This window comes from Antechinus flavipes, chromosome 1 (assembly GCF_016432865.1).
Source record: "Antechinus flavipes isolate AdamAnt ecotype Samford, QLD, Australia chromosome 1, AdamAnt_v2, whole genome shotgun sequence".
NCBI classification, from domain to species: domain Eukaryota; kingdom Metazoa; phylum Chordata; class Mammalia; order Dasyuromorphia; family Dasyuridae; genus Antechinus; species Antechinus flavipes.
In genome coordinates, this window is record NC_067398.1 from 253,974,148 (window position 1) to 254,002,048 (window position 27,901).

The 27,901-nt window shown below is 38.5% G+C and overlaps 1 protein-coding gene across 3 annotated transcripts in view; it reads left to right on the forward strand.

Moving 5' to 3' along the window:
- LOC127563953 (lysosomal alpha-glucosidase-like) overlaps positions 1-27,662 on the forward strand; it is a 67,780-nt gene extending 40,118 nt beyond the window's left edge. For all 3 annotated transcript variants that reach the window (XM_052000142.1, XM_052000148.1, XM_052000158.1), the window contains exons 9-21: positions 5,873-6,004; positions 11,366-11,476; positions 12,224-12,337; positions 13,222-13,306; positions 13,470-13,587; positions 16,283-16,416; positions 16,889-17,040; positions 20,809-20,957; positions 21,232-21,373; positions 23,930-24,028; positions 24,836-25,000; positions 25,843-25,989; positions 26,771-27,662. In XM_052000142.1, coding sequence (XP_051856102.1) covers positions 5,873-6,004; positions 11,366-11,476; positions 12,224-12,337; positions 13,222-13,306; positions 13,470-13,587; positions 16,283-16,416; positions 16,889-17,040; positions 20,809-20,957; positions 21,232-21,373; positions 23,930-24,028; positions 24,836-25,000; positions 25,843-25,989; positions 26,771-26,833 — 1,611 coding nt within the window. In that variant the 3' untranslated portion in view covers positions 26,834-27,662. The remainder of the gene's footprint in view (positions 1-5,872; positions 6,005-11,365; positions 11,477-12,223; positions 12,338-13,221; positions 13,307-13,469; positions 13,588-16,282; positions 16,417-16,888; positions 17,041-20,808; positions 20,958-21,231; positions 21,374-23,929; positions 24,029-24,835; positions 25,001-25,842; positions 25,990-26,770) is intronic.
- Positions 27,663-27,901: the final 239 nt, after the last annotated feature.

A 27,901-nucleotide genomic window follows, 5' to 3' on the forward strand; every position in this document is an offset into this window, starting at 1 on the left:
AAAATCACAAGTCTAGTCCCTAACCCTAACTAAAAAAGTAAGTCGTAAGAAGACTCTAGATCTAGTTAGTAGATATTTTAGTAAAGAATTTGAAAGAGAAATTCATTCTCTTATTATGGAAAACATGGAGAGATGTGGACTGGACAATGGTGCAACTTTAGAACCGATTGAATGGCAAGATTCAAAGAGTAGTTTTTAGTGATTCAGTGTCAATTTATCAGGAGGTGTCTAGTAAGATGTCCCAGGAATCTGTGTTTAGCTCTGTTATATTTAACATTTTTATCAATAACTTGGATAACAGAAAAAATGGTACTCTTAACAAATCTGCAGATGTTGAGAGAGATAAGTAACACATTGGATAACAGAGTCTGAATCCAAAAGATCTAGACAGGTTAGAGCACTTGGCTAAATGGAGTAAGAAATTCAATAAGGATTCAGTAAGAATAAAACTAAAGGTTTACATTTAAAAGTAAAAAAAAAATAACTTTACAAGTACAAAATTAAGGAGGCATATTTATTTTTTTTAATTTATTTTTTAATACACATTGTTATATGAATCATGTTGGGAGAGAAAAATCAGAGTAAAAGAGAAAAGCCATGGGAGAAATAAAAAAAAAAAAAAGAAGTGAACATAGCATGTGTTGATTTACCTTCAGTCTCCATAGTTCTTTTTCTGAGTGCACATGGCATTTTCTGTCTAAATTGTATTGGGATTACATTGGATCACTGAACCACTGAGAAGAATCAAGTCTTTTGTAGTTGAGCATCTCACATTCTTGCTGTTATTGTGTACAATATATTCCTGATTCTGCTTGTTTCACTCAGCATCAGTTCATGTAAATCTTTCCAGGTCTTTCTATAATCAGCTTGTTTATAATTTTTTATAGAACAATAATATTCCAGTACTTTCATGTACCATAACTTATTTAGCCATTTCCCAATTGATGAGCAGCTACTCATTTTCCAATTTTTTGCTACCAAAAAAAGAGCTGCTATACACATTTTTGTACATCTGTGTCCTTTCTCCTTTTTTATGATTTCCTTGGGATACAGATCCAGTAATGTCACTGCTGGGTCAAAAGGTGTGCACAGTTTTAAAGCCCTTTGGGCAGTAGTTCCAGATTGCTCTCCAGAATGGTTGGATCCATTCACAACTCCATCAACAATGCATTAAGTGTCCTAGTTTTCCCACATGCCCTCCAACATTTATCATTATCTTTTCTTGTCATTTTAGTCAATTTGAGAGATATGAGATAGTACCTCAGAGTTGTTTTGATTTGCATTTCTTCAATCAATAGTGATTTAGAGAATTTTCTTGTGACTATAGATGGCTTTAATTTTTTATTTGAAAATTGTCTATTCATATGCTTTGACTATTAATTGGGGAATGACTTGTATTCTTATAAATTTGACACCATTCTTTATATATTTCAAAAATGAGACCTTTATCAGAAACATTGGCTATAAAGATTTTTTTTTCCAGTTTTGTAATCCCCTTTTAATCTTGTTTCTGTTGGTTTTGTTTGTGCAGATACTTTTTAATTTAATGTAATCAAAGCTGTCCATTTTGCCTTTCATAATGTTTTCTAGTTCTTATTTGATCATAAATTCAAGGAGGCATATTTGGACAGCATTTGCTTGAAAAATAGATAAATGTTTTAGCAGACTACAAAATCACAATGAGTGAGCCTTGTGATGTAGTCATCCCAAGCTAATACAGCCTTTCACTACATTAAAGAAGACATAATATTTAGGTATAAGGAGATACTCTATACTTTGTCCTGGCAAGACCACATCTAAAATATTTTGTTCATCTCTGGGTACCTCAGTATTTAAATACACACACACACACACACACACACACGTACATACATGTATCTATATGGGTGTATACATGCATGTATTATTCCCCCAATTATGTTAAAACAATTTTTAAACTTTTTTTTCAGTTTGAGTTCCAAATTCGATCCATTCTTCCCTTTCTTTTCTCCCCTCTCTAAGACAGTATATAGGTTTAGCATATGCAATCAAAACAAGGACTTTGTTGATAAGAACTGTATCCAGAAAAGGACAAGGGGATGGTTAAGGGCCTTGGGTTTTTGTCACAAGAGGATTAATTGAAGAGACTAGGGTTATTTAGTTTGGAGAAGACTCAGGGGCCACAGTAGCATTGTTCAAGGTTTTGAAGGGCCTCCATTTACAAGGATTATGTGTGTTCTTTTTTCCTCAGAGGACAGAACCAGAGCAGAAAGATAAATATAGGCTTAATGTCAAGGAAAACTTCCTAATAGTGAGTGGTTCAAAAGTAAAATGGACTCCTCAGAAGATAGTGGGATCTTCTTTATAGATCTTGAAGAGCATAATTATTTGTCAAGTATATTATAGTGGGAAATCCCTTTTGAGTATGAGTTAGATATTTTGGCAAATGTTGTACTGTACAATTCTAAGATTCTAGGATTCTATGTTAGAAAGAAAGGACAGAATTGTGGCAAAGATGGCAAGTTCACTTTAAGTTTAAGATGCTAGGTAGATATCTGGAGATACCCAATAGGCAGCTAAAATATAGCACTAACATGGAGAGACATGTATGAATGATAATAAGTGAAATTAGCACAACCAGGCAAACAACTACAAAACAATTCAACAAAGCTAATTAACACATTAGGGAAAAAAAAATTTGAATGTTGCAAAATTGTAAGACCTAGTTTGGCCCCAAAGAAAAGGTATGAGAAGACATTACCTCAACTTTTTTGTAGAAGTGGGTGTCCATAGGCATGGAAATAGCATATAATATCAGAGTGGTTTGTTTTTTTCCTAATGTGTTGATTAGCTTTGTTGAATTTATTTTCTTCTTTAAAAAAAATTCATTGTTATACAAGATGACTGTGAAAAATCAGAGTAAAAAGGAAAGGGATGAAATAGAGGCAGAAATATAGGTATTGCAAACTATTTTTAGAAAGAAATATAAGTTTGGATCTCTGGAGAAAAGTTGAGAGTAGAACTCTAAATTTTGAGATCATTTTAATTAAAATAGGGAAGATCGATGAAATCATCAAGAAAGAGACTAGAGAAAGGGGGAGACCTACCCTTGAGAGGTAGGAGTAATAGTTCCGGATAATCCTTCCCTAAACTTAGAGTTAACTTGGATTTATTTAATTATTTTATCAAGCCCACATAGTTCTAGCTAAAAGGTATAAGTAATTAACCCATTATTTATGAATGCTGCATGTTTTCCTATCTGAACTCAGAGCATTGTGTTCATTGTCAAATTTGATTCTTCTTCCATTCCCATGATGCTGAAAAAAGTCATTCTTCCCTTTTTTCTCCCCAAATGTTACTGTCATTTCTCTCTAAAGTCTTCTCTTGATTTCTGCTTGCCTTCATTGAACAGTGATTATTTCACTAAGGCCTTTGCCCCTGTTGATAAACAAAAGTTAGCTAGCTGATAGATGCTATTCATCCTTAAGTTCACATCTAGTCCTGATGTCTTTTATTTTTGATGGTAACTGAAAGTTTCAATGAAACAAACATTAATAAAGCATATACTATAAGTAATAATCAATCAACAAATATTTTTGAGCACCTCTTCTGCACCAGGCAATATAATAGACATTGGGATTTTAAAGATAAATTTAAACAGTCCATGCCTTCAAGGAGCTTATATTTTACTAGGGGAGACAGTATGTTTATATGAAATATAAATATATGAATACATAAACATAAATATTTGTATGTATTGTATATTTATTATACATATATATAAGGTAAATAGAAGGGTATCACTAATAGCTGAAAGGACCTTCCTGTAGAAGTTAGGCCTTGAACAGAATTTTGAAGGAAACAAGAAATGCTTAGAGGCTGAGGTGATGAGGGATTTCATTAGAAATATGGAAGTCAGTAGAAAGGTTCAAAGATGGAAGATTGTATGTCATGTGTAAGGAGGAGCAAGAAGGCTAATTTGACTGAATGAAAGAGTTCAGTAATGGAATATTGTGTGATAAAATTGAAAAGTTATATTGGAGGCCTGGTTGTAAGTGCCTCTCAAAGCCAAATACTAGGACTTATATTGACCCCGACTTATATTGACTTCTAGAAGCAATAAAGGATCATTAGAGTTTATTGAATAGAAAAATGACATGGTCAGATTTATACTTTAGGAAAATCATTTTAGTAGTTCCATGATGGGTAGTTTAAAGATGAAAAAGCCTAAAATTGGGGAGATCTTTGCACTTGTTTTGGTGAGAGAAATAAGGTGCCATTTATCAGGATCATGGCCCTGGGATAGAGAGAAGGGAAAATAAAAGATCTTTTGGAGGTAGAATTAATATAATTTAGCAATTGATTGGATGTAGATCAATGAAGGAGAGGGAACAAATAAAGATTACTCTGAACTTACAAACCAGAGTGGCTAGTATTACTCAACAGAAACCAGGAAATGTGAAAGGGAAGTGATATGATACTAGAGTCCATGTAGGAGATTAGGCCTGGATATATAGATTTGAGAGTCATCTGCTTGGAAGGGATACAGCATTAGGGAGAGAGAAGAGAAAAGGGGCCAGATCAGAGCCTTAGATAAGCTTAATGGGAGATGGATATTGACCCAATAAAAGAATCCGATGAAGAAGGGAAAAAAGAATTTATTACGGATCTGGGGCATTGTGCTAAGTGCTTTACAAATATTATCTTATTTGCTTCTCACTGGGAAGTAGACACTGTGATTAACCCCATTTTACATTTGAGGAATCTGAGGCAGGCAGAAGTTAAATGACTTTTCCTCCAGTCACACTGCTAGTGAATATCTGAAGTTAAATTTAAACCTGACTCTTTCTCACCCCATGTCCAACACGCTTATCTATTGTACCACCTTTTTCACGGAGCCTTCCCTTATCCTTCTTATTGTTTATGCTCTTTCTCATCAAATATCCCATGTTTACTTCTCTATGTATAGGTCATATCCTTTCTCATAGAATATAAGTCCCTTGAAGATAGGTAGTAGGAGATCCAAGAAAGGGCAGGGTCATCTAGACTAGTCAGTTAGTCTCCTTCATTGTACAGATGGGGAAACTGAGGCACAGAAAAGTGAAAGTTGCCCAGGTTGTAAAGAGCCACACCGGGATTCCAACCAAGGTTGCTGACTCCAGACCCAGGATATCTCTCTGTCTCTCTATTGTACTACATTGGCTCAAAACATCAGAAAGTGGCAAAGAGGTCAGGGAGCATGAAGACTTACAAAAGATCCCTGGGGTTCAAACGCATACCAAGAGGATGATGAACAGAGTAAGGGTATGGAGGCAGTGGACTCAAAAGTGTAAATGAAGGAATAAATTTAGCTAAGCAGAAAGAAGGGAGAAAAAAGATGAATAAGGACATTGGAAGGTTTAGAATAGTGAAAGAAAATATATGTCATCCTTAGAGTTAGAAGAAAACGCAAGGTCATCTATAGTCTAACCTCATCATTTTCCAGATGAAGAAACTGAGGCAGGGAAGGGCAAGTGAAGTGACTTAGCAGACAAAGGTCAGACCCATTGTAAGCATCAGAGGTGGTGTTTGAATCCTGATCCTCTGACTCTAGAGATGTTTTTGGCGTTTTTGTTTGTTTGTGTCTAAAATCTCATACATTGAAACACCAGTGGCCATTAACAAGCTGAAACCCAATTCTGACTGAAATGGAGACTTCTCTTTTCCCTTTGTCTGACCTGGGCTGGTTCATATCTCCGCCTAGGGCCCCCCGTTCCTGGGAGGGGGAAGTGTCACCGTACTGCACCAGACCTTTTTGATGCTGGTCCTTTTTCAGTTTATCCAGTCTAAAGAGGGACCAAGAGGGGCAGGAATGGGTTTGTTTGCAGTCTACTAATGTGCCTTTTGTCTGTAGGATGCTCAGTGGAATGACATTGACTACATGGAAGGATCTCGGGATTTCACCGTTGACCCAGAGCATTTTGGCACACTCCCCCAGCTAGTGATGGACCTTCACAAGCATGGACAATATTATGTCCCAATTGTGGTAAGCTGAGTTCCTGCCTATGGAGGATTAGGGCTGCTTCCCTTTCAGGGAGCTCAGGGGACCTCCATCAGAAGAAAAGATCAGACTGCTTCCCCTTTGTGAGAAAAATAATCTGATGCTATTGACACTTAGGGAAGAAACACATTCATATCTACTCTTGGATAAAGCCCAAGTCAGTTCCCTAACTGTGAGCTGGAAGAGATCATAGATCTTGGCACAGAATTGGCAATTAATAAATGGTTCCCAACTTTTTTTGTTCCATAAACTCTTCATTAAAAAAGAAAGTGTTAGAACTCTGAGGGTAATTTATTATATTACTCATAATGTTTTAGATTTATTTAGTAAGTGCTTAGAATAACTACAATGATAACTTTTAATTTCAAAAGCTCCAAATTAAAATTTATATTATGTAATTATAGAAAATAAAATTTAATTCTATCTTTAATTATGATAATTTATAGAAATATAAAACTCAAATTATAAAATAATATAAATATTTTATGTAGAACATTGTGCAGGGATTGAAAGAAGTCAAGTAAGACCTTATAATACTGTTAACTGCAAGAATTTATTAAATGTCCTTATTTTATAACTTTTGTTGAATATAAATAACATTTTAATGAAAAATGTTGCAACTTATAAACTCAATTTTGATGTTGGACTTTTTTATTTGAACAAGAGTTTGCAGTACTTGGCTCAAAAGCAGGCAAACATAGTCTTAAATCTGGGTCCATATTGAATTTATTTATTTTGATTTAAAACTAAAATAAAGTGAAGATATTTGCAGGCACAAATATGTGATAGATAGCAAGAGAATTGTATTAATACTTACTGAGAGATGGAGTTCATTTTTTAATATTAGCCACCAAAAAAACTGATAAAAATTGTGGTGTTCTCTTCTTTTATATAATATGATGGTTCTCTCTGGGAGCAGGTTTCTTGGGGAGGTTTTCTGGAGGCAGCCTTAGTTTTGATTCCGAGTAATAATCAACCCAAATACACCCAGGAGTTAAAATCCAGTCCTTTATTGTGTCCTTCAAAGTCTTGAGCTTCAGCCCCTAGCTCCCTCTGAATGTCTCCAGCCAGTACAAAGGTGGAATATGGGATGAATCTGTCTCCGCCTCCGAGAGTGGGCTTCTGTCTCTCCCAGAATGCTCTTTGGCCCTGAGAGCTTCTTGCTTATATGCCGTACACTGAGTACACACCAATCATTATATCACTGGGAAACGATTATTTGTTGTAGAATTAAATCAATGCTAAACTAGATTTAACCATTGTCTCCTCAGTTCCACTTAGTACCTTGTTTCAACTTCTGGCCCATTACATCTCCTCGTAGGATCAGATCAATGATACTGAACCATGCTAAATTAGATAATTATTGTCTCTATCAACTCTAATGAGTTAACACTTTGTAAGGATTCCAATAAAAAATAAATAGTGATGAGATCCTGAGTTACTAGGTAGAATTGGCAGACAGTCTGAAGTACAGGTAAAATTGCTTCCTGAGGCAAGCAGAGAAGGACACTGGTGGGGATCACTTCAACCTTATGGTCACACCCTCTGTGGATGTTATGGGTGTCCCTGCTTTGCAAATTTTTTCTACAAATCTGTCCATGGCTCATGCCATCTTTGCTAAGCCCTTTTAGAGTCAGTTCACCGTGGTGTGGTATCTTTCTCCTCCCCTATGCCTCATGGTGTCTTTCTCCTTCTTATAGCTAACTAGCTCCTCTATGGATCCTTTCTGGATTTAGCCTGCACTTAATGGAATACTTGCATTTCAGGGAACATTTCCCTTTTCCTAGTTAATTGTGAGTTCCACTGGGAAATTTGAGTTTTCCATCATTAATTATTAAAACCTGTTTCCTTGCTAATTATATGCTCTCCCAACCTTATTTCATGTTTACATTTCCAATGTCTACTGTACCTCTTCATTTTGCTGTCACCTTTTTCCCTAAATAAACCTACTTTTTGCCAAAGAGAATAGCCATCTTGAATTCTTCATATAACCAAAACGCAACATTTGGTGCCAAACCTCAATATTTGGTGCAAATCGCTTGCCTCAATCTCATCATCTGATGCTTGAAACTCAATCTCATTATTACGTGTTGAACTCAAACTCATCAAATAACTAGTTATAAAGTGAAATATTTATTTTTCTTCTGGCAAAGTGCTATGTTAAGGCTATGTTAAATGTACCTAAAGTTCAACTGCATAAATTGTTTTATTTTTAAACAATGTTTGTAGATAAATTAGCCTTTGTAAGTTATAGATCTGTTCAGACCTTTCATCTTTTTTTAAAAAAAAAAAACACTGGCAAAAGAGCTACACTCATAGAAAATCTACCAGATTTTTGGCCAGTATTGATCAGTTCATTTGAAAGTTCACCAGAAAGACTAGCAAAATAATGGAGAATAATTTTAAATTGGAAAACAATCTTAAAATTGCAATGAAAGGCTATATAAGGTTGTTTCTGCAGAATATTTGTGATGGTCCACGATGTTTTCAAAATGATTTGTAATATATATGCAAGTAACCATTTCTTTGCTGAGAATTTTTCTTCAAGAATACAAATGGTCACAGGGTATTGATTGAAAAGGATCAGGAGAGCAATTCCTAGTTTGAGAGATCCAAGAAACATGTGACAAATCACAATGGCATTCTCTTTGTCAAAAGAGACTAAAAGTCACAAGAAAAAGGTTCATGCTTTTGGAAGAGGCCGACTTTTATAGCTTAGAGGGAGATAAAGGTGAGCTCTAGGGAGTAACAAGGATGTGTACTGAGATGTTGAGACTGTCCCAAAGATAGTCTGGGAAACCTGAGTTTCCCATTAAGGTTGAACATTGAAAAAGCTAGATGAGCTACATCTTTTCATCATTCTATGCTTAATGAGACAGTCTGGAAAGTTCCCACAAGGTGGTTTTAGCTGTCTTTAAAGATGCTAACTAGACAATCTGGGAGAGTGACCTGACCACAATTTTCCAAGAATAAGTTAGTTTATGATTAAGAAGTATGATTTATACAACTGATGAGGTTTTTCAAACATCTGATCCTTTGTTAGGAATCAGTTTGCACTCAAATGTTAAATCTTTGTAATAGTTTGAAAACAGTTTGATGACAAATTGAGAAAAAAAGCAAAAACTTGTTGCCCTTAGTCCCAAGTGCTCAAAATATAACCACTGGATGAACACCTAAATAATTGTGCACATGATGAGGATGATTTCAAATTATTGAAGAAACAAATCTATGATATTTCGAACATGTACATGTTTGTTGGCACAGAGAAAAAATATATTTATAACAGAATTAGGCAATTATTTACTGCTTAAGGCACAACTAAAGAATTTTTAACACAAACATCATTAACATTGTCATGAATGCATGGGAACTACTAAATGGAAACCACCAGACTACTTGACTAAAGAGATCTGAGAGACCATTTTGTCCAACAACCTCATTTTACAGAAGAGGAAAACTGAGACTCAGAGAGGATAAGGCCACATGGGTAGTATCATAGAAATGATTAGTAATCAGATCTCTTGACTCCAGAATCAGTTCACTTTCTGTAGTAGTATGATACCTCCCCAACTGTCTTAATGCCATAAGGAAATTTCTCTTGTGATAGGAAGCTTTAGCTGACCTTCAGAGAACTCAGTTACCCACAAGCAGAATTAATCATCCTCCCTCCCACTTTCACAAAAGGAATCTAAGTAGCTTTGTCCTTGCCTTCATGGGAGCATAGACTCAAGAGGCTTTGTCACTAATTAGCTGCATGATCTTTCACTTCTTGGTAAGAGGAAATAACACAGACTTGTCAAAGATCTTTTCTACCTCTTGAATGCTATGGTTCTTTTCAAGCCTTTGCTTGTCTAATTTGAAATCCTTCCATTATAAATGAATAAAATTTCCTTAAGATAGAGTCACTCCTAGGCTTTGAATTTTTAGGATGTAACCAGTTTCTTTTTATGAGTTTGCCCAAGAGAAGTACAACACATTCCTTGCTTTTCCATTTCCCCTGTGATCACCAATTTCAAAGCTCCACCCTTCCGGCTAGTTTGGGTGGTTTAGGGATTTCCCCAGCATGCTACTTTTCAAAAGGAAAACACTCAATATTCTTCTTGCACAACTGGAGTTCCAGCCAAGCCTTAAATGACTTGTATAACCAGAAGCAAACACCAAACGGGGAGCCAGGAGCCGGTCAAGCAGTTTGCTCTCATGACCCCGGTGTTAACTGGATTCATGGGCTAAAAACTCATAGCTGATTTAAAGTAGGTCATTTCTAGATTAGAATTCTCTTCTGTTTCAATCTCTTGGGGCAACCAGGCAACTTTTCTATTGCTCCACAGCACCACGCTCCACCATGAGCCTCATGGGAGGGGGTGCTTAAACATAAAGATATTTTCACAGATACTTAAGTAATTGCATTCTTTTGTAAAAATAAGTTTGTATTGATATCTTCTCCCCTTCCCCCAGATTCTATACCTTTTCTCAGAAGTCCATACCTTTAAAAAAAAAAAAAAAAAAAAAAAAAGAGCCACAAGAAAACAAAAAAATTTCAGTAAGACATCAGTCTTTATGTTTGGGGTTCAATCATGTGAATGGACTTGTCTATGGTAAATGGTAGGAGAAGAGGTTACAGGTCAGATGAAGAGATACAATACACATCAGAAATGGTAAATATGAAATAAATTTGGGAGAACAATAGGTTACCAAGGAAAGAGGTTTTAACAATTAACAATGGAAAATACAAGCTTCCTAGTGGAACTCACAATTAACCAGGAGAAAAGAAATACTTCATGAGGTGGAAGTATATCCTTGATTGGCAGGCTAGATTCATGGAGGAATTTAACACCCTAAAAGACTTAGCTATAAGAAGGAGAAAGACACCATGAGACATGAAGAAGGGGTGAGGAGAAAAACCATGAGACAGAACCCATAACGGCTTATCCAAAAGGGATTCAGCTAAGATGGTGTGAGCCATGGACTGATTTATAGGGGAAATTTAACCTTGGGGGTTTGACATAACTTGGATTTCTGGCTGGACATAGCAAGGGGAGGCTACCCATCACCTCTACAGAGGGTGAGACTATAAGAGTACCCTTTCCTACTTGCTTCAGGGAGGCTCTTTCTGTCCACTTCACTTAATAACCCAGGACCTCTACAAGACTAAACAATACATTGAAACAATACAAACATCATATACAAGGCTCTCCACTTAATTCATTCTTCTAAATCTGTGTTCTTCTCAAGATAAGGAGAGTTAGCTAATGGATTTCCAGGCTGATTATAATATTCCTTTTTAGAGCCAAGATTTCTGCCAGATTGCCCCAAATTGTAACTGTTACTTCCCGAATGTCTTTCCAGGATCCTGCCATCAGCAGCAGTCAGCCTACTGGCACTTATACACCTTATGATGAAGGTTTGAAAAAAGGGATCTTCATTAACAACACCAATGGACAGCCATTGATTGGACAGGTGAGAGAAAAGCTGCATTTGATAGGTATAGAACATTAATAACACTCAAGAGATGGGCTAGCCCCAGACTGATGGGAAACATCTGGGGTATGCTGGGCATGATTAGGGAAATTAGTGGTTCCAGTGGGATTACTCTGTAATCTTTAGACTCAGTGTGTGATCTCTCTCTCTCATACATATATATACACACACACACATATACATACATACATATATATGTTTGTGTGTGTGTGTGTATACATAATTGGCTAAAGTGTTGGAAGTAAAACCTAGCTGCCTTAGATATCAGAATTTCATTATAAATCTTGACTGGTTTGATGCTATTTTCCTCCAAAATAATAGCAGCTAATTTAACATCCATCCTTCTTCCCCTTTCTGCTTCTGGGACACACCATTTGATGGAATAAGATTTTCTAAAGGTGCCCAAAGCTCTGCAGGACCAAAAGAATATGCCCTAGCACGAGGATCTTGTCAATTTTGTGTCTTGGATCCCTTGGGCATTAGGATAAAGTCTGCAGACCCGCTTCTCAGAACAATGTTTTTAAATGCATAACATAAAATAAAAAGGAGTGTAAAGGGAACCAATATAATAAAATACAGTTCTCAAAATGTTTTTAAAAAACAAGTTGCTGGGCTCCATTCTGAGTATCTCTGCCCTGGGGAGAGAAGGGAAGTGGGTTAAAGGGTAGAGGACTGTGGGTGTTTGGGAGAAGATATTTACTCTTGATTTCATGGGCTGTGTGGTAGGTGTGGCCCGGCCTCACTGCATTCCCTGACTTCTCCAACCCAGAGACACATCAGTGGTGGCTAGAGAACCTGAATATATTCCACGCCCAAGTTCCCTTTGATGGACTCTGGATTGTAAGTTTCTTCTCCTTGCATAGGGCAGGGATTCCGACCTCTTCCTCACACCATCCAGGCCCTGGTAGGCTATGAATGCTTCAGCACCGTTAAATAATAGTTCTTCTGCCAGTGGAAGGGCATATTTCAAATAATTTGGAACATTTATATCATTTCTATTGGCCTTTACTTGTCTAACTTGAAATCCTTCATCCAAAAATAAATGAATGAAATCTCCTCATTATAGCCACTCTGTGGCTTCAGGTCTCTAGAATGTAACCCATTTTTATAGCTTTAGACCTTATAGCTTTATATCTTTATACCTGCTTGGCTGCAAGTGCCTCTCTGTCGCTTACTGAGTTTTATTACCCCAAAGGAACCTTAAGAGATCAAAGTCAGGGGCAGCTAGACGGTAAGCAGCTAGGGCACTGACCCTAAAATTAGGAGGACCTGAGTTCAGATTTGGCCTCAAATACTAACTCTTTGATCCTGGGCAAGTCACTTAATCCCAATTGCCTCATGCCCCTCCCAAAAGATATAATAGAGGATCCCTTGGGGAGAGAAACTAAAGCTGGGTTGCAAGAATGCACCTGGGGGCTAAGCTCTGAGCATACAGCATAAGGTACCATGCTATATAGATGCTGCTACCAGAATTTTCTGGCTAACATCATCGAATGTTGAACCTACATCAGATTACTTGCTGTCTTGGGGAGAGGGGAAGTAAGGGAGGGAGAGAGAAAAAAATTGGAACACAGTCTTACAAAAATGAATGTTGGAAACTATTTTTGTAGGTATTTGAAAAAATAAAATACTATTGAATTTTTTTAAGTGAATGTTTAAGTCCTGTCTAGGTAGGCTTGAGGTATCCTTTCCCATGAGTCCACAGTGTCTATCTCTGTATCTAGGACATGAATGAACCATCTAACTTCCAGGATGGTTCAGTGGATGGTTGTACTTCTGGAGAATTGGATAATCCACCCTACAAACCTGGTAAGGATGAGACGGGATGGAAGAATGTCTCTGCCTCATGAACTTACACTTACCAGCTGGGTTCCTCTGATTTCTCTCTCAGACCCTTTCCAATGCAGTGCCCTTGATTAGGTGAGAAGTCTCTTGCTTGTAAACAATTGTTATTTTTCTGTTTCTCTGGCAGCGGTGCTGGGAGGATCTTTATTTGCCAAGACAATCTGTGCCTCTGCAAAGCAAAGGCTCTCCTCCCACTATAATCTTCATAACTTGTATGGGCTGATGGAAGCTAAAGCTACTGCCAGGTGAGATTATGCAATGGTGTTTGGATGATGAGATATGATGGTACAACTGATTTGTCAACTGATTGAAATCTGTCCTTTCACATCACTGATAGTAAGTAATATAAACTGGAAACAAGTATTGTGGAGAGAGAGGGGGTGTATGGGAACTTTGGAGTCTTGGTACTTTTTGTTTTTTTGTTTGTTTGGTTTTTTGGTGATGATGGTGGTAGTGGTGGCAGAAGGGTGTTATGACTGGCAGTGGAGACTAGGAAAACATTATTATGAACACTACTGATAAGGTCTTGGGAATAGTTTAATCTTATAGTCCCACGCTCTGTGCAGGTCATGGGTAGCCCCACCTTGCTGTGTCCAGCCAGAAATGTCAAACTCTGAAGGGCATATTTCCCCTATAAATCTATCCCTGGCTCATGCCATCTTTGCTGAATCCCTTTTGGGGCAGTCCACCTCTGCTTCATGGTGCCTTTTTCCTTGCCCCTTCCCTGGTCTCTTTCCTCTCATTCCCCCATTGTGCCTCATGGTGTCTTTCTCCTTTTAGCTAACTCTTTTAGGTTGCTGAACTCCTCTATGGATTTAGCCTGACAGTTAAGGGTATATTCTCACTTCTGGGAGTATACCCTTTCTCCTGATTAATTGTGAGTTGCACCAGAGAGCTTGTCTCTTCCATTATTAGTTGTTAGTAAAACCCCCTTTCTTGCTAATTATATGCTTTCCCAAGTCTATTTCATATTTACCATTCCTGGTGTCCATTGAATCTCTTCATTTTGTCTGTAACTTCTTCTAAATAAACTATCTTTTGCCAAAGAGAATGACCATTGTGAATTCTTCACATGATTGAACCCCAACATTTGGTGCCTACATCAATCTCAGTATCAAACACATCATTTGGGACTAGGAATTGCTATCCTGAATATATCAGTATTACTTCCCCCTTTTAATTATCTTACATTTGGGATTAGCATCATCAACATTTCCATATCATTTTCATCAGCATCAGTATTAAATGATATTGTCTAACTTTTTTTTTTGGCAATGAGGGGAGGACTCCAAAAAGGAAACTATAGGTGGTCTCTGCCCTCCATAAAAATTTACAAGTGGAAAGCTCTTGAAAGGGCATCTAGTTTTTAAATTTTTTACTGTTTTGTGTAACCCCATTAAAATGGATGAATGAAAAATCATTTATTAAGCATTTGCTATTTGCCCAAGCTTTAGGGATACAAATACAAAAGTGAAACAAGCCTTTTTTTTTTTCTCAGAGAGCTTAAAATCTAATGAAAGAGGGAAGACATAGGAGAGTAGTAACTCCTAAAATGAAGTAGTATTTGTAAAGTGCTTGGCTAACTTTAAAGCACTATATAAATGCTAACTATTATTATCATCTTTATTAGGGAAAGGTATTTTGGTTTGGAAGTCTTAGAGATTCGAGTGAAATAATAATGCCATTAAAATGCCCTTTCCAGCAATAATGGTGTTGATTCTGTTCTAGTTCTTTAAGAAGAGGTAGCAAGAGGAGGGGAAGTTAGAAGGTGGCTGGAATGAACAAGTTTGGTCCCTTGGAGTTCAGAGCTGCATGGATAAGCTGCCCCAAGGCATGGTCTCTGGAGATCTAGTTTGTAAGGTAGAGAGAACCTTAGTAGGAAAGTATCTTGAGTGCCACTGGCCCCTGGGAGCTTAGATACCATTGAATACAATCCCTTCATTTAACAGATGAGGAAACTGAGAGGTTAAGTGACTTGCCAGGCTCACCCAGCTTGCAAGTATTTAAGGTAGGATTTGAATCCAGGGCTACCTGATTCCAAGTCCAGTGCCCTCTCTACTACACAGTTTTTTTCATCTCTTTATTTTAAACCCTGAACTGGAAATCTGGAAGATTTTTCCTATTGGCCAGACAGTATTTTTCCACATGTAGGTTACCATAGTTAAAGTCCCTAAAGGACTTTTAATAACAGTGATCCTATAACATTATCCTTGTTCTCTTAGGCAATAGCCTACTTGTTCTCACTTTCTCTTGAGCAATCCCAGGGTCACTTACAGAGATTATAATTATGCTATAATGGTCCGAGTCTCCATCCCTACCTTCTACATAGTCTTCCCCACATACCTAAAAGAGTTCTTTTCTGATCTAACTAGTGCAGGCTACTTTTACTGATAAATCTAAAATCTTGCTGCAAAATTACTAATACATGTGCCATTTCCACACAATCATCTCATTTCTTATATTTGTCCAAATACTTGTTTTAAGTTTTAAGAAAAAAGACCTATGTGCTTGGGAGGAGAGGAATGTTCACAGGGAATAAAACCTGCAGTGTCTTCCTAAAAGACTACATCATTGTCTAGAATTCTTTTCATTTTTTGCAAGCTTTTCCCAGTCCCCGCCCCATCAATCTTAATGCTAATGTCTCCTTTATAGGATTATGCCTAATTTATCTCTCTCTATTTTACTCACATAATTGTTTTACATATCTCCCCCATTAGATTATAAGTTTTGGAGGGCATAGACTGATTGTGCCTTTCTTTCTACTTCTTAGACTTAGCACAGTGCCTGGCAGAGAAGGTGCTTGTTGACTTGACTCATCTTTATGATTGAGGGACTGAATAGTGTGGCAGGGTTTGGGTTTAGTAACAGGTTGATACCTCCTGTTATTCTCCAGTCCTTGAAATCCATTGGCTTGTCGTTTGGACTTTTTTTGTCTTTCAGTGCCCTGATTGCTATCCGTGGGAAGCGCCCATTTGTCATTTCCCGATCCACCTTTCCCAGTCAGGGCCGCTACTCTGGACACTGGCTGGGAGACAACAGGAGTGAATGGAAGGACATGTACTGGTCAATACCAGGTAAAACTCAATCAAGAGTCTATCCAGCCAATCCCAGAGCTCTTGAACTTCAGGCCTCTTCCAGCCCTGACATTCTATGTTCTACAAAACATTCCTCAGAATGACCAAGTTTCGAAGACTGTGAACTGCTCTTGGGAATCACCTTGATTTTCTCCTTTTTCTATAATTCAAGCAGCTGTTTCTTTGTGACTCATACATGCCAAGGGCTTCTCATCCATATTTACCTGCTGCTCTTGAGAAGAAGGGAAGGTAGCTTTGTATTCTGATTTACTGAAGAAAAAAATTGAGACCCAGAAAAAAGCGATAATGAGCTCTAAATCATACAGTAAGACAGAGGTGGGATTCAAACCTAGCGTTTTCTGAGGCCCAAACAATTAAGTCCTTTTTTTTTTCTCTCTTGCCACTCGAGCCTTACACAAATACTAGTTTTGTTTTCATTAGTCTTGATTGTGAGTTCTCTCTCCATTTCCAGGTTTGTTAAACTTCAATCTCTTTGGGATTCCCTTGATTGGAGCCGATATCTGTGGGTTTTCAGGGTCTACCACTGAAGAATTATGTACTCGATGGATGCAGCTTGGAGCCTTTTATCCTTTTGCCCGAAACCACAATGCCAAAGATGTACAGGTGATTCCTGGGAGGAGCTCAGGCTTGACAAATAGCATTTCAAGAGGAATGTTTAACTGATTCTAATACTTCATATGCTCTCAATCAATCAACAATCAAAAAGTATTTATTGGACCACTACTGATCAATCAGTTGGCATTTATTAAGTGCCTACTGTGTGCTAAGTATTGGTTATACAGAGATAAAAAACAAAAATTGTCCCTTTCATCAAGGAATTTGTAGTTCATCCAAGGAAGATAACAGGCACATATTTAGGTACAGACAAGATATAAACAAAAAAGTATAGTGTTATTTTTGAGGGGAGACAGATATATGTAAGATATAATTAAAGTAAATACAAGATGATTTGAAGGGCAATCAAGAATATAGAAGGAGGCTCTTGAAAAGATTTTTGAAGAACATTGAAGGAAACAATGTATTTTAAAAAGAAGGACGAGAAAGTGTAAGAGTATATTCCTGGCATGGAGGACATCCATGAAATAGAGATATGAGATGTAATGCCATATTTGGGGAAGAACAAGGAACCCATTTTCACAGATGTGGGAAGGGGAGTAAAATGACAAAGTTGGGAAGGCATATTAGAACCAGGTTATGAAAGACTTAAAAAAATAAGTAGTGGAGATAATATTTGTTACTAGAAGCAATAGGGAGCCATGGGAATTTATTGAATTTATATGTGGGAATTTATGGCAGCTGTGAGGAGGGTAGACTATAAGAAGGATAATAGCATCTTTAATGAAAATAAAAGAATTTGAAAGAAGAGATGGATTTGGTGGGGAAAGATAATAGATTCAAATTTGGATATGTTGAGTTTGAAATGTCTATGGGACATCTCATTTGAAATGTCCAGTAAGTATTGGTATAGACCTGGAGTTAAAGAGAGAGAATAAGTTTGGAAAGATAGACCTGAAGTCATTAGGATAAAGATGGTACTTAAACCCATGTGATCATCAAGAAAATGTGTAGTAGAAGAAGAGGGCCCAAGAGGGTAAATCTCTAGTTAGGGTGCTTATAGTGGATGATAAATCAACAAAGGAGGCTTAGAAAGAGCACTTAGAAGACAGCCAAGAGATGAAGAAAGGAAAGAGTATACAAGAGAAGCATGTGGCCAACATGGTCAAATCTTGCAGATGTCAAGAAAGGTAAGTATTGGGGAAAAAATGAGCATATTTGGCAATTAAAAACTCTTGGTGAAGGTGGAAATGCATTTGATTGATGAGGTAATAAGCTAGATTGTCAGGGGTTTAAGAGAGAGAGGACAGGAAATGAGGTCAATGAACACAGATAGCTTTATCAAAGGGTTTGTCTGAGAAGCTAAAAAAGTATGAAAGATGATTTAGCTTGAGAGATTGATAGGACTTAAGGGATTTGTTTTTAAGGGAGAAGGAAGACAGGTGTATTTTTAGGCAGTAGGGAATGAAGAAACAGAAAGGAAGATTGAAAATTAGGAAGAAAGGGGAGATGATAATAGGGTACTATGCTGGAGAAGATGGGAGGGGAAGGAATCAAAGCTACATGTTGAGCTTTGAAGAAGGGTCATTTCATTAGTGACAGGAGACTGTGTGGTAGGTTTGCTGGGGGAATACGAAGAAATTTAAATTGTAGTCATTGGAAGTTTCAGATTATTTGAGACAGTGCATATAAGAAATAGAAAAAATATCAAAAATGTTTTGTGGTGGTGTCATTTTTCAGTCTTGTTCAATTCTTTGTGACCTCAGTTGGAGTTTTCTTGACAGAGATATTGGAGTGGTTTGCCATTCCTTTCTCCAGCTCATTTTACAGAGAGGAACTATAGCAATGAAAGCAATAACAGGATTAGGATTTAAATTCAGCTCCTCTGACTCCAGATCTAGGACTTTTGTCAAGTGATTGAGGTAGGAGGAAGGATGGCATTTTTCTTTTTATTCTTTTTCTTTTTTGGTGAGGCAATTGGGGTTAGTGATTTGCTCAGGATCACACAGCTAATAAGTATTAAGTATCTAAGGCTGAATTTAAACTCAGGTTCTCTTGACTCTAGGACCAGTGCTCTATCCACTGCGCCACCTAGCTGCCGCTAAGGATGGTATTTTTCAAGACTAGTTGATGGGGAAACTGAAGCAAGAAGAGCCTTGCTGGTATAACCTAAACCAGACAAAAGGAATCAAATAAACATTTATTAGGCACCTACTATATTTACTAAGCACCAAAAAAAGAAATGAAATAAACATTAAGCACCTACTACACTTTGGGCTTTATACATGTTATCTCATGATCCTCACAACAACACAGGAAGATTGGTGCTATTATTATCCGTATTTTACAGTTGAGGAAACTAAGACAGACAGAGCTTAAGTAACTTATTCAGAGTCACACAGCTAATAAGTATCTAAGGCTGGATTTGAACTCATCTTCGGGACTTCGGGCCCAGCTTGCTATTCATCACCTTGTTCCTTCTAAGCAGAATGACAACAAAAAAGCCAGTAAGACTGAACTAGAACTAGACCTCAGGTTTTTTCTCCTTTGAATTTTTGAGCCCCTTGACCTTAATTGAGGCCAAATTGCTCCTGTGTCTTCTGGTTCCTGTGCTCATGAGAGATCTGATGGGATGTGGGTGACATTCCCTGAGTGGCCGTTGTGTGCCCAGTCCTACAGGAGGCCCCTTAGAGGTAGAAATAGAAGAAGTGGAAGGCCCTGGAGCACTGGATGGAAATATATGGGAGGTATTCAAGAGAAGATCAGGACTAGTATAATCCCAGTAGGCAGAAGATTTAGGGACGCTAAGAAGGTTTCCAAACAGTTCTTACCCATACCGCCTTGTGGGTGCCTGAAAACTGTCTATTACTGATTCATTCCTTTAAATGAAAACTCCTGGAAAAGGTGATGCATTTAGTTTTATTAGTCATTCCACAGCAAGTTTTTAAATCTTTTTCTTATGTCATTTCTGATTTATTGAAAGGTGAAGATGGGGTTGGGGGGTTGGGGGAAACATAATACCTGAAAGATAAAAGGAGTAGTTTGGGAGGCACTAACTTTTGCTTTCACATTGTGGCTAGTTTGGACCTTGTGGAATGGATAGATGCATAGGGGAAGTGATGTAAAAAAAGGTTCAGAGTGGATCTTAGGGGGGACTTAATGAGGAAGTAAGTCTTGAACTGAACTTTGAATAGACGGCAAAGAGTGGGAAATGGAGCATGAAGGCAGGAAGACCTGGTTTCAAATCCTTCCTCAGTCACTTATTAATTTTGTTGGGCTTTAGTTTCCTTTTTTGCAAGGTGAAAATTTGGCTCGAAGGTTCTTTCCAAATTGAATTTACTCCCACGGTTTTATGACATGCCTATTCCCTACTCCTACTGGGGGACACTGAAAGTCAAGGGTAAGTCTCTGTTGGCTGCAGGCCATAGCTCCTGCCCCATCCAGTGCCTCCTCGTGTTACCATATGGCTCGATGGAGAGGAGTGGGGCTAAGAGAAGGGCAGGTATAAGGGGAGAGAAATGTCGGAGCCCTTTGCATTCTCTCAAGTGAGACCAGAGCTGCCCCAGGATCTCCTGGGGTCTTTGCCTTTTTCAGCATCGTCCAGAGCATGGATGACCTTCCCTGAGTGTCCGCCGTGGGCCCAGGGAGATAGAGACATGGGGGCGCCCACCTGTCCTGGCAAGTCGGCCGGCTAGAACAGAGCAAAGAGTTCATGTCGCGCAGACCAGGATGGAAGCAACGGTTGGGCTGAGACCCCAGGTGTCACTGTCTGTTCCTGGGGGGGCCAGTCCTGTTGACTTGCTTCTGCCTCCGCAGGCCCAGGACCCAGCAGTATTCAGCCCTCCGGCGCGGACAGCCATGAAGGCAGCCCTCCTGACCCGATACGCCCTGCTGCCCTACCTCTACACCCTCTTCCACCATGCCCACCACCGGGGCGACACCGTGGCCCGGCCCCTGCTCTTCGAGTGAGCGTGACAGCGGGCCCCGGGGTCTCTGGGGACCTAAGGGACAGGTCGGGAGGGGAGGAACGCTGCTTTTGTGCGCCTGGAGGTAGTGTGGGGGAGGGCAGCGGGGCAGCTGAAGAGTGGACAGCCTCCCTCCGAGCTGCACATGCAGCTGTGCCTGTCGGACAGAAGACAGAGATGTGTATGAGCACATATGTATACGTATGCCTGTCTAAGTAGGACGTATTCCTATAAGGGGATAATACGGCCTCTGGGGGCCCGGCTTCTCCTTCAGATTTCCCCGAGACACCAACACCTACGCCCTGGACCGGCAGTTCTTATGGGGACGGAATCTCTTGGTGACTCCTGTCCTGGAGCCAGGTGTGGATGCCGTGACTGGCTACTTCCCCAGCGGGCTGTGGTATGACTATTATTCGGTAAGTAGCAGGGTTGGAGGTCCCGGCTGAAATGGAAAGGCTTGGCCGAACAGACTGATGTGTAAATAGAATTTCTTCCATTTGCCTTTGGCAGGACTCCTGTGCTAAGGGTCCAGGGTACTCAAAGGCCTCTTTCTCCTCAGACACCCATCAGGAAGAATCGTGGACTTATGAATAAGAGGATAAAATACAAGTTTAGTATTTCTTCCATAATAATCTCACTTGCTCTCTGTAGAAAAGTTTAAGAGCCTCAAAAATAAATGTTTCATAATTATCACAAAATGGCAAATGGGCTCACATACAGTGCTATTTTCTGTCACTTTATAATCTGTGAGTTTATTAAGCCATCCCTGTAGAGACTGATTATTTCCTCCTAAGATACTGTGCCTTAAATATGTTATCCATTCATTCATTTGCCTTCAATTTGAATAACTTTTTTCAGGCAAGGAAAACTGAGAGCATCAAGTTAAAGGAATGTTATAATCATTTGTGGGCTTTTTTTAAAAAAATAAAGTATACTTCTTATTAAACTAATAGTAAATACTCAGATTTTCACATCATTTAAAAAATAATAATAGCTTTTTATTTTTTCAAAATACTTGCAATATATACACTCTTGCAAAACCTTGTGTTCCAAAATTTTCTCCCTCCCTCTCCACCTACCTCCTCCCTTAGACAGCAAATAATCTAGTATAGGTTACGCATGTTTTCATGTAACTTTTAATGGATATTGACTATCACAAGACATAATAAGTACATGTAAATAATTTGTAATGGTATGGTACTTTTCTAAACTTTGTTTTTAGCTAGTATTCCTTGTTTTGCTTTTATTAATATTAGTAATAACTAACATTTATATGGAAAATTAAAATTCACAAAGTGCTTTATATAGATTATTTCACTTGATCTTATAACAATATGTAAGTTAGGTGTTATTATGTCTCCATTTTATAGACTCGGAAACTGAGGGTAAAAGATTAAGTTACTTGGTCAAGATCATACAACTAGGAAATATCTGAGGTAGGATTCAAATTCAAGTCTTGCAAGGTCCAGGTATAGTGTTCTATCCCCTACATTGCCCAGCTCTCTTTTTAAGAAAAGGACTTTACTCACTTGTATGTTGGTTACTGAACAACTTCAACAAAGATGAATTAAGGGCCCATCATGTAGATCACTGTGCTAAGCCGTGGTGGGGATGAGAAAAGTTAAATAAAACACAGTCCCTGCTCACAGTATGGAAGGGAAATACAATGTATAGGTAAATAACTGTGTTACAAAATAATACGACTTATGAGAAGGTGCTCTAAATCACTATTGATCAGAGAAATACAAATTAAGACAACTCTGATGTACCACTACACCTCTAAGATTGGCTAAGATGACAGGAAAAGATAATGACGAATGTTGGAGGGAATGTGGGAAAACAGGGGCACTGATACATTGTTGGTGGAATTATGAATGGATCCAATCATTCTGGAGAGCAATTTGGAACTGTGCCCAAAGGACTATCAAACTGTGCATATCCTTTGATCCAGCAGTGTTTCTATTGGGCTTATATCCCAGAGAGATACTAAAGAAGGGAAAGGGACCTGTCTGTGCCAAAATGTTTGTGGCAGCCCTGTTTGTAGTGGCTAGAAGCTGTATATTGAATAGATGCTTATCAAGTGTTCACGCATGTTACACGACTACATGAGAAAGATACAAACCAAATATAATTCTTAGGTTCTAGGAGAGAAGGAGAATTATTTCTTACTGGGAAGATTAGGGAAGAAATAGCATTTGATCTGTTATGTATAGGACAGGTAGGCCTTCAGTAGAAGAAGTGAGTTGGAAGTAAGGAGGAAATGCATTCCGAGCATAAATAATGACATTGGCAAAAGTACAGAGATGAGGAAATGCTGGCTATGAATTGGAGACAGCTAGTAGTATGCATTAACTAGTGTAGCTCAAATGAGGGAAGTCATGAAATAAGACTGGAAAGATAGATTTGCAAAGGGCCTTGTGAAGGGCCTTGATTGCCAGGCTAACGAATTTTTATTTTTACTTGACAGATAATAGGGAACCATTGAAGTATATGGAGCATAGGAGTAACATGATTCTGATAATGAACTAAAAAAAGATTAATCAGGCAGCTGTTTGAAGGATGAGTTGGATAGAGGAGCATGCAGAACCAAAACAGAACCGTTTCTAAGCAGTTATAAAGTGGTTTCCTCATATAACCACATACACAGATTCTGCTTTCCAAACATATATTTGTGGTCACAAGTGAGAGACAGAAAGACCCATAGGGATAAGAGGGGAGAGAATAGAGGAAAGACAAGAAAGAAAGAGAAGGGCAGAGAGAAAAAGAGAAAAAACTCCTCCAAGAGGTACCTTTTGAGAAAATTCAGTTCTTTGCCCAGGGACATACAGCTAGTAAATGTTAAGTGTCTGTGGTGAGATTTGAACTCAAGTCCTTCTAACTTCAGAGCCAGTGCTCTACCTACTGTGTTGTCTAGCTGCGCTCAAACTCCCAATTCTTAGGCCTCAGAACTATTTCTCCCTGTATTCACTCAGGGCTCATCTCTGCAAAGCCAAGGAGAAGAAGTGAAGCTGGCAGCTCCTCTTAACCATATAAATGTACACATTCGTGAAGGTGCTGTCCTCCCCACCCAGGTAGGATTCTGGTATCTTGGAGAGACCCCAAGATTTTCTTCCCTGACTCCCTACCCTACTCCTCCAGAGTTGCTGGGAACCTGTGAGATAGATATTCCCTAATCATGAATCCTAGAATTGACAGTAACTTGACAATTCATTGTGTCCAGTCTCTTGCTTTAAGCTGTCCTGGTCATTTGAAAATAGCTATTCCATTAAAAAATTTTGAGGGGATTCCATGACTTCCACTGGTAATTTTATAATGTCTCTTACAGTCAACAAATTCTTCCTTATTTATAGTTTGTATCATTTGTGATTTAAATACATTTCTTCTCTTCTGTATTCTGTCAGAGACCTTTGTGCCATATGAAAGAAATTTAGAGGTTATCAAGTCTAGAGACATCAAACATTTGGGACATAACAGTCCCAAGTGCTGCCCAAATCAGATTAAAATGTAATCAGAAAATATTGAACAAAAATAAAGATGCAATAAAATATAAATATTACATTTTAAAACTAAGTCAATTATGTGGTCTGTAGAAATCCTTGTGGACAACTTAATGGGCTCCATTTCTATTTGAATTTAACACCATTGATCTAGTCTACACCCTTCATTTTATGGATGAGTATCATGAAGGTCAGTCAGAAAGATTAAGTTATTCACCTAATATCATACAGGCAGTAAATGGCAGAGCCATGATCATCAGCCTCCTACATTCTCAGGTCCTGTATGAGCAGTCTTTCCTTAATGCTCATCCATGCCCTGAGAACTAGGACATTCAGCACATGTCCACTAGGTTGATTTTTATTTCTCTTTGTTAATCTCAGAAACCAGACATCACCAGCTGGATGAGCAGTGGAAACCCCTTGCTTCTGGTAGCTGCTCTGTCCCAGGAGGGCATAGCCTGGGGGGACCTTTTCTGGGATGATGGGGAGAGCCTGGACACCTTTGAAAGAGGCAACTATTCCTATGTGGTATTTAACGTCTCACAGGTATAGTCAAATAAAATCACTTTTAAAGTACCTTGTAATCACTTTTAAAGTACTATGTAGCTGGCAGAAGATAGTTCTTGTTTAGTTAAAAGTGCTGATTATCTAGAACAAGAGACAAGCCTATTGTTATGCATAGCTTGGAAAAAAGAATTTGGAGAAGGGAGAGGAAAAAGAAAGAGAAAGGAGGTTTTATTAAGCAAGTATGACTTGAATCAACTAATAAAAAAACATTTATAAAGTGCCTATGATATACCAGATATTGTAAAAATAGAATGATATAAAGGAAATTCTTCTTCAAGGATCTCACATGCTATATGAGAAAAAATATATGTGTGTGTTTGCATCTAAAATAAATGCATATTAAGTCAAATTTTTAAAATATAAGGTAATTCAGGAAGAAACCTGCACCTGCATAATCATCAAAGGCCTCATGAAAGCCTTTTTGAGTTGGTATTTATGCTCATCATGCTAAAAGTCTGTGCAACCTTGGAAAGCCTGGGGAGCATAAAAAGAGGCATGCAGATCTGGGGGTCAGGAATTCTTACATGGTCTGAAACACACTGTAAATATACTTGTGTAACTCTTTTGGTTGCTTAGTGTAAAATATAAAAAGTATATATATGTATTTTAAAAGCTTCAAGCAAAGGTTCTAACCTCAGAAGCCAATATCTTGGAACTCTCAGGAGTTACCATCTCTGTGAGAAGCTATGTCAAACTAGGGCAGGGAAAGGTTCAAAACAGAGAAGGACGTGCCCTATAACATGAAAGGGAGAGAGAACATGGACTGTACCTTCAACTCATAACTATGGTTTTTTCAATGTTCAGCTATTTCTCATTCACAGAATATTTTCACGTCCACGGTCCTTCACTGCAATTTGGAAGCTATTTATATCACAGTGGATGGATTGACAGTCTATGGAGTACAGAAACAACCTCAGGTGGTCACTGTTAATGGCCAAGAAATCCCCTTTTCCTACCTGGAGAACCAGGTAAAATCTGTTTCTTGTCTCGCCCCCAATTTCTTTCTCTTTAGACCTGTCAGTTCTCCTCCCTAACTCCCACAATGCCTATAACCCTTGTACCCTTCCCTGCCTTTATCCTGCTCTGATCTTAGGCATACATATTCCCAAATGACCTGGAGGAGTCCTTAGGTCTGCTTCTTGATCATCTAACAAACTTTCTGGGCTACAACTGTTACATGATCTGGAAGCTTCTTCTCCAATGGGCTTCTTTGTTTCCCTTCAAGATCAATTATCTTTCTGCTTAGGGAATTGGGCCATATATCAGGTCTTAAACTTAGTGCTGTAAAGAGCATTGATTCACTCATTCAATATGCATTTATTATCTACTCTGTGCAAAGTGCTGGGGATACAGAAACAAAAATTGTATTTTGTGTAGAATTTTTTTTATTAGATTTTAAGCTCCTTGGAGTGAAGGCCTGTTTGTGCCTTTCTTCGTTTCCCTGTCACTCCACTGTCAGTTCTAGCACGTATTAAGTACTTAATAATGTTTCTTAACTTGACACAAAAATGAAATAGTCCCTGCCTTCCAAAGCTGGCATATATTAGAAGAAATAATGTTTATACATGTGATACAAAATTTGTGCAAAGTACATATTCCCAACATTTTCCCTGGCTGTCCTTGTTATGCTCTCCTTCCCTGAATCCTGTGTTCTATTAGTCATACCTGGACATGGGGACAGGGGAATGGCCAAAAAGGGATTCTTACTAAGAAGTGTGACTCACTAAAATGAACTCTCCTGTCCCACAGGTTCTCAGCATGAGTGGCCTTAATTTGAATCTCAGCCAGTCCTTCTCCATACAGTGGATTTGAGATCCCAGAATTTGTGCCTAGGACTGGGGAAGACTTCCAGCCCTTGCTTACTGCATCCCAAAGTGCAAATGGATGTGTATGTGTGTGTTTGTATGAGTGTGTAACAAAAGAGCCTAAAATGGAGACGCATGGTGTCATTGATGCAGCATATCGTGAAGCTGCTGGAAGGTCTCCCTGTCTGTAGCAGCTCAGGAATAATCCTCCCTTTCCAAACCAGACAGCAGACACTGCCCTAATCACCATTAAAGGCTTTAAAGTCCTCAAGACCCCTCTTTTCCCCCCTACCTCAAAACTGTGATTATGTCAGATTACACACTTGGATAGGTTCTCCAGAGGACCCCAGACAGGGTTTTCCATTTCAAAATTTGTTTGCACTTTACCCATAGACATAGATTCCCTTCCTCCAACAGTTGGGGAGTATATGCTATTCATTTGACCTCAGAAATGCTGGTCTTTCCTGCTGCTGAGATTTGATGAAAAGACAGTATTTCATGGAAGAAAAGACTGTGATCCTAGTGATTCTTGACTTTGTTTTACAGACTATTCCCAGGCAGTGCCTGTATATATACTCTATGGAAGAAGATACCCAGATAGCCCTTAACGGTTGGTGGGTGGGCTTATCAGTTTTATGGGGGGGGTTATCATTGTCAGACTAACTGTGAAAGTCTGTGCAACCTTGGAAAGCTTGGGGAGCACAAAAAGAGGCATGCAGACCTAGGGGTCAAGAATTCTCACAGGGTCTGAAACACACTGTAAATATACTTGTGTAATTCTTTTGGTTGCTTAGTGTAAAAAAAAAAAATTAATAAAGCTCACGAAGGAATATTCACATCTCAAGTACTTAAGGTCTTTTCATTTGGGGTTCAAGTGCTCTTCATTGGTGATGGGGATTGTAGTTATGCTAAACTACTCTTGAGGATTCTGTATTTGATAAAGTCCTTTCCCCCACTTCCCCATCAGGACACCAGCCTGAGAACTTCTTTGCAAAGAAGACCAAAGGTTTTAGCATGCAGAGCTAGAAGGGGCTTTAGAAATTATCTAGCTCAGGGTTTTTTTTTTTTTTCCTTT